At 56.8% G+C, this 6,739-nt stretch overlaps 1 protein-coding gene across 1 annotated transcript; it reads right to left on the reverse strand.

Moving 5' to 3' along the window:
* Positions 1–398: 398 nt before the first annotated feature.
* HHEX (hematopoietically expressed homeobox) lies at positions 399–5,695 on the reverse strand. The gene is made up of 4 exons (XM_039708834.1): positions 5,203–5,695; positions 3,457–3,635; positions 3,180–3,230; positions 399–1,619 (listed from the first exon to the last, which is right to left on the reverse strand). Exons 1-4 carry the CDS (start codon positions 5,579–5,581, stop codon positions 1,386–1,388), a joined length of 843 nt encoding a protein of 280 aa, XP_039564768.1. The 5' UTR covers positions 5,582–5,695; the 3' UTR covers positions 399–1,385.
* Between the last annotated feature and the right edge of the window lie 1,044 nt (positions 5,696–6,739).

Below are 6,739 nucleotides of genomic sequence, written 5' to 3' on the forward strand. Positions count from 1 at the left end.
CCCCGGCTGGGGTCGATGCCCGGCCCCGAGCAAACCCTGCCGGCCCCGCTCCTCCTCCAGCCCGCACCCCTCCCCGGCCCCCCAAGGCCAGGGCGACTCGGGGGTAAACACCCACGCTTCCAGCCTGGGACTGCCAGCCAGGTTTTCCTCCTCCCGCCGCAGAGCCCGTTCCCTTGCGGGCACAGGCACGGGCAAAACCGAAACGCGGGGTGGGAGGCTGAAACACAGCAAAAAAACACAGCAGAGAGCCCACACGAGACTCCTGCGACCGAGGGTGCCCAGAAAGCTGCGGGGTGGCTGATGCCTGGCACAGGACTGAGGGAAAAGCTGCTTACAATACACCTGGCAGAGGAGAGGTTCGGGTTTTCTCCTGCCAGTAACTGGACAGCCAGAGTGGCGAGTGTTGCAGAGTTTAGGTTTATTTCACAGATATGTCCATCAAAAATTAAATACCAGGTTTTGACTTTTTTTTTAAAACACTGAACAAATATGTACAAAATATGAACAATGTGAGGTATAAAACCACAAGACTTTTAAAGAAAACTAGTATGTACAGAAGCAGATACGTGTACGCTAGGCATTATCTTCCCACGGCTGTGTGCCTCACTTAATGCCCTGCAGCTGATGCCAGTTTCTGTCCTGCAGCAGGGCCCTATCACTCCCTGCATTTCCTTCTCAAATATGAAATCCATAAAAAACAGTGCTAGAGATTTTAAAGGAGAAACTTTTTTTTCCCGCAAATGGAACCATCCAAGCTGTGAGGCAAAATTCTCAAAAATCTGAGAAGGCACATTTCAGCTCACACAAGAAGAAAAAGGAATCTGACAACTCTGCCTGACAAACGGAAGGATGTCTCAGTAGAGAGCACATAAAAGGGTGTGAGTATAAGGCACTTCTCGGGATGGTCAAATCCCTCCCTATTTCACAGAACATGTTTCTCTGCGTACAAAGGGCGTTTAAATTAATCTATTTAAAGTACGTTTGTTTACACATATAAAGGGCTTAGTCCTGCAATCCATACTCACTTCCACACTAGTTAGAGTTTTGCCTGATCACCGACAGCAGCTGATTCAGACCCTCTCCACCACCCTGTAAGGACAGGGTGCAGGATAATATTCCAGTTAGAACATTGATTATTGTACAAACATATCTTACAAATAATTAAATACAAACCATGGTCCTTTAACCAAATTAGAGATGCCAAAACTGAACTGTTCGCAGAAAATATATATTTCTTTCTCTGCTTGTTATAAAATTAGTCTCTTTGGTGATGCTTTTTTCTTTCAATGTAACGGTGAGAGTTTTTCTCCTGTAGCACAATATTCTTTCAAACGAGCCCCTGGTAAAGTGCAAGCCGAGTTAGGTCCGCTCTCTGCATGGGACTGTTAGTGGGCAGCAGTGTAAAAGCCTTTATCGCCTTCAATGTCCACTTCTTGATCAGAGTCATCAGAGACGTCTGACTCCAGGTCCTCCTGTGAGGCTGGTGAGGGGGTGTACTGTGAGCCATCCAGACAGACCTCCTTACCCTTCTGCTCAGGGCTCTGGCAGCTCTCTGGCCTTTGGTCACTGTGACTGTCAGCACCTTCTACTTCTTCTTTTTTGGTGGCCTGGGGGTTCTCCTGCAATGAAAGAATCCTGCTTGGTACAGAGACAGAGACCTGGGAATTCCAGCTGTGCTGTGTGGGAAAGCCACCTTGCAGAAAAAGGCAGGTGTCCCGCTGCCTCCCTGGGCCTCCTGCCTATAAATCTGCCCGAGTGGGACAGGGCTGGGCGAGGGCTCTGATCCCACTCCTTCACAGCCACAGGGGCTGCTGCCGTGAATAAGGCTCCTTGGCGATGGTTATCGCAGCCACTTCAAAAGAGGCAGGAGCTGCTGGAGCCCAGGAACCTCTGAACTTTTGTCTTTAGCAAAGCAAATGTTTATTATGAGTCTACAAACACCGACACACAGCTTCCTCCTGCCCTGATCTTTCTTTAATTACACCCGACAACAAGAGGAGGGAGATTGAATCCATCAGTGGTCCAAAAGCAAATGGAAAAAAATTACTAATTAAGCTAAAACTCAACATTAAAACACTCACCACTAAAACCAAACCAAAACCCTGTTTGTGAAGGCAAGAGTAGCCCTGTGTTGGCACCTGTCTGGAGAGCCCAGTCCCCTAAGGGGGCATGAAATGCTACGCAAAAGAAAAAGCAGGCAGAGACACGTACCCATGATATAACCGTGCGGGCTTGGAGAAATGGATGTGACTGAATGAAAAGGAGGAAATGACTTAAAATGGCCGAGATCCCAAGCGAGCTCTCCGGACACTGCGGCATGGGTTGGGCCCCAGGCAGCCTCTTGCCAGAATAATAGGACTTTATTAAAAAAATCAACTGAAGATTGAGTTAAACTCAGGCGAAGGTCACAGAGATTCATCTAGAGCATCGTACCGTGATTAGTTTACTTTTCTTTTTACTTTTATATTAAAGGCGAATTTGCCAGTAAAACGTGTGCATCCATGTCACACTCACTGAAGCCAGACTCGGGCCAAAATGTTGGAATTTTTCAAAAATATTTGAGCCAAGGGACCTCAGTTTTGCTGAGTCCCTATGTGCCATAAAAACTGCTAAATAATTATCTGCTTGAGCGTGATTTCTAAGGGAAGGGAAACTGCTTTAACTTCTTACGCTTATACATTGTAACTGCTTGTGAAAGGAAGGCAAAAGCTACTCAATTTTCCATGTGGCTCCTCAAAACAAACAAGGTGTTTATACCTGCTTTCTCCCAATGTTAGCAAAATACATTGACTTGCATTTATTAAGAGAGGGCATTTTAAAACACCAGTTAATATTCTCCAAAAAAACTGCCTAAGTAATTTACTGACAATTACTTATCTTCTCCACGTTAATTGGCTAAACAACATATGGGTTTACAAAACAATTACCGTGGAGTTTTAATAGGTGGTGTGTGAAAAACAGGCATAATTGATATAGGAACTGCATTAGAAGCTTTTAACGTTAGTGCTGCCTGAACGAGCCCTCATGGATTCCAGCATGACTATTTGTCTTTTTAATCAAGGTGAAGAGGTTAAACAGCCTTTCAGATGACTTCTGCATACAACCTGGAATAGGCGAGCACGGCGTAAGATAAGACAATTAATATACTTATTTCTATAGAAACAGAAACATCTACGTACCTGCTTTAGACGCCTCCATTTGGCTCTGCGATTCTGAAACCAGGTTTTGACCTGAGCAACGACAATGAGAAAAGGTGCGGGGTAGTCTTGGAGCCAGTTAGCGCCCAGAGCCTTACCCAAGCCACAAGCAAAAAGCAAGAACCTGCCAAAAAACCCCTCTCCCCGCCGACCCTGAGCCGGCCAGGTCCCCGGAGCAATGCACCGACAGCAGCTGCACGGCGGGGCCGGAGCGAAGGGGAAGGGGGTGCGGTTCCCCGGGGCGGGGGCACGGCCTCACCTGCCTCTCGCTGAGCTGCAGCATCTTGGCCAGACGCTTCCTCTCCGGCGGGGAGAGGTATTTCTGCGTCTCGAACTTCTTCTCCAACTCGATGGTCTGGTCGTTGGAGAAGCGGACCTGCCCCCCCTTCCTCTTGTGCAGCGGCCGCTGGATGAAGGGGCTCCAGAGCAGCGGCTTCCCTGCAAAGAGGGGCACAGCGCCCAGGGTCACCGGCCGGCCGCGGACACGCGTGGCTGGGGAGCCCCTGTCCCGCCCGGGCCCAGGGCTCGCTAATTTCCTTCGCCTGATTTTATTTCTCTCAGTTCCTACTCTGATCTTTCCCCTCTTTGATTTTTTCCCCTCCGCCAAACGGAGAGACCAGTTAAAGTCACTTTACGGGCTTTGGCAACATTTCCGTCAATGTGTTTCCTGTTGGTCTATCTCGCAAAGAAAGAGACAAAAAAAAAAAAAAAAAAAAAACTTCCTTCTGCTCTTTCACTGCGATGCCCTAAAGAAACCGTCTCCCTTTCTCTGAGCCAGTGCCCGGGTCCCTGCGGAGAGCGGGGACATCGCGGGGCTGGGCAGGGGTGATGCCAACAGGAGGGCACTGGGCTTCTAGGAAGAAGAGCTCGCATGTCCCCCACCCTCGGCTGGGGGTTTGCCCTCCAGAGGCCGCGGGGTGCCCGACAGGCTCACCCGGGGCCGGGTGAGGGGCGAGGCGGGGCAGGCAGCGACACGCCGGGGAACCGGCCCCGCTGCGGAGCCGCAGCCGCGTCCCGGGGCAGGAGGCTCCGGCCAGTGCTACTGAGTCACGCTGTTTGTCTTTCTGCCTGCACCCTTTGCAATTTGCTGCATTGTTTTTCGAGATTTTGCTTGCGTCAGGCTTTAGTAATTCTGGTGCAAAACAGCCTCAAAAAATAGGAAGCAACTGGTTATTTTAGCTGTCATAAAGTCACATCCCACACAGAGGAAATGAACAATATCAGAAAAACGGATCCCGGCTATCAGAAGTCGAGTGTTTCCTGAATTTGTCTGTATTGAGGATGTCGATAAAGTAATCAGCAATGTGCACGACTCCCGGGGAAGAGCCTGCTTCAGGCGGCCAGGAAAACACTTAACAGCTTCTGAAACCAGATTTACTCCTATCGAGAGCTCAAGGTTTCCTGTATGAACGGAAAGGGTCAGCCTCTTTCACTGCACAAATGCGGTGAGTCAGGTCCAGTTTTGCAATCACTAAGAACAAGTGCTGCAGCCCGGGCACGGGGCTCAGCCCCCGCAGAGGGGTCGCTTCCCCCGGCCAAGGCACGAAGCACCGCGGGGCCCCGGCCCGGCCCGAGCCGACCCGCAGAGGAACCTCGGGGGCCCCAGCGAGTGGAGCCGGCCTCCCGACTGTTTTTCAAGTCATCCGCAGGAAAGACTGAGATCTGCCATGCGATCTCCAAGCACAATTAAAACTCCCCACCAAAACCACACGCGACATTACTAAGGACACTCTCAGAGTCACTTGATTTGAAGGAAAACAAATCTGAGTCACGGCGGCCGCGCACTGTGGTCTCGCTGACAGACCCGGAGCACGGCACGTCTCTAATTTACTGTAAATCAGACGGGGGCCGGAGGGAGCCGGGGAACGCAGAGAAGCGGCGGTGCGGGCGGGAAAGGGGACCGCTTTCGGGCACTTCCCATTTACCCCTGCCCCGACGGCGGGATGGGGACGGGACGAGAGCTGCGCCGGAGCCGGGGAGGGCGGAGGGGAGGCACATGGCTTACCCAGGGGGTCCTGCCGGATCAGGGCGTGTGCGTAGTCGCCGACGGCGCGGGGAAAGGAGTAGAGGGGCCCGGCGTAGGCGCCGGTGCCATAGGTGGCGGCGAGGTGGTGGGAGAAGGCCGGGTGGACGGGGGTCGGCTCGTAGATGGGGGTCCGGTACGGGGACACCAGGCTGGTGAAGGAGGAGTTGGGCGACGGCAGCGTCGGCGGCGGCGGGGCGGGCAGGGAGTGGGGGGCCGGGGCGGCGGCGGGGCCGCGGCCCAGGATGTCCTCGATGTAGAAGGGCGTGGGGTGCGCGGGCTGGAGCAGCGGCGTGGGCGCGTACAGCGGGACGCCGACGCCCAGGGCGGCCGGCGCCGCGCCCGGCGGCTGGTACTGCATGGCGCGGTCGCCGCCCGCGCACCCCCGCGCCCCCGGCCGCCCCTGCGGAAAGCCGGCCCCGACCGCGGCGGCTGGGTGCTGGCACCGCCGCCGCGGGTTTCTCTGGGCTCGGGTTACCCTTCGATAGGTTTCTATTGGCGCGGGGCGGAGCCCGCGTGGTCTCTGTCCCCTTCCTGCCACGGCGCCGTCTGGCCAATGAGCCCGGCCAGGGAAGGGGGAAACCACCCCCCGCTGGCAAACACTCCCCCGCCTCCTCGAGCGGGCTCCCCGCGGCGCCAATCAACCACCGCCGAGCCCGGGGGAGCGCGGGCCCGCGGGGCGCGATCTGTCGCCCGACGGCACCGGGGCCCCTCCCGCAGCGGCTCCCGCTCCCGTGCCACGCACGGCACAGCGCCAGCCGGTGCTTGGGCTTCCCCGTGGGGGTGCGCGCTGACCCCTGCAGCGTGGCCCTGGCGCGGACCGAGGCGGGAGGCGAGGAGCGGGCGGGCACCCGCAGCCGGCGCGGGGCCCTCTCTTTCGGAAAGGTCCGCGCGGGCGCTGCGCCTGGCTGCGTGCGCCGGGAACGAGCGGGGGGAGCGCGTGGGCGGCGGGGCCGCACAGCTGCTGCCCCGTGCCAGGGCCCAGAGCGCGGCGTGGCGAAGCAGGAAGTGGCGCGGCGCTGCTCGCGGCCCGCCGGGCACCGACGGCCGGCAGCGGGCGGCAGACCGGGGGGCGATGGGGCGGCCGGGGCCCCGCGGGACTGGGGACCCAGTGCCCGACAGCCCGGGCTGGGGAAGCGGCGTGACGGCCCGAGCAGCGCCACCTGGGCTCCGTCGATTGGATTTTATGATCCCGCCGGGTGATCCCCCTGCCCCGCAGCCCCCAGCGGGAGACAAGCTCCGTCCGCCTGTCGCCGATGCCGCTCCGCAGGGCAGCCCCTCGCCAGCACCGCTCGGACTTGGGCGAGGGGTGGTGGGAGGTGTGAGGAAGGGGCAGCGACCCCCGCCCTGCCCGCGCCCCTCAAGCATCCGGGGCCTCGCCCCGACGGCAGCGGCTGGCGCAGCCGCTCCTGCTCCCTCTCCGTGCGAGCGGAGGCGACAGGTGCAGCCCGCGTGTCCGCGGACCCCGCCGTGCCCCGTCCCTCACACGCCCCGTGCTGACAGCGAGCACGGAAAGCTG

This window comes from Passer montanus, unplaced genomic scaffold (assembly GCF_014805655.1).
Source record: "Passer montanus isolate IOZ18808 unplaced genomic scaffold, ASM1480565v1 scaffold21, whole genome shotgun sequence".
Lineage (NCBI taxonomy): Eukaryota > Metazoa > Chordata > Aves > Passeriformes > Passeridae > Passer > Passer montanus.

Excerpts from the sequence above, each read along its gene's own strand:
- HHEX (XM_039708834.1), bottom strand. The coding sequence starts at position 5,581 with ATGCAGTACCAGCCGCCGGGCGCGGCGCCGGCCGCCCTGGGCGTCGGC. Across the intron at positions 3,231-3,456 it reads TGCAGCTCAGCGAGAGGCAG|GTCAAAACCTGGTTTCAGAA; the intron begins GTGAGGCCGTGC and ends GTCGTTGCTCAG. Across the intron at positions 1,620-3,179 it reads AATGGAGGCGTCTAAAGCAG|GAGAACCCCCAGGCCACCAA; the intron begins GTACGTAGATGT and ends CTTTCATTGCAG.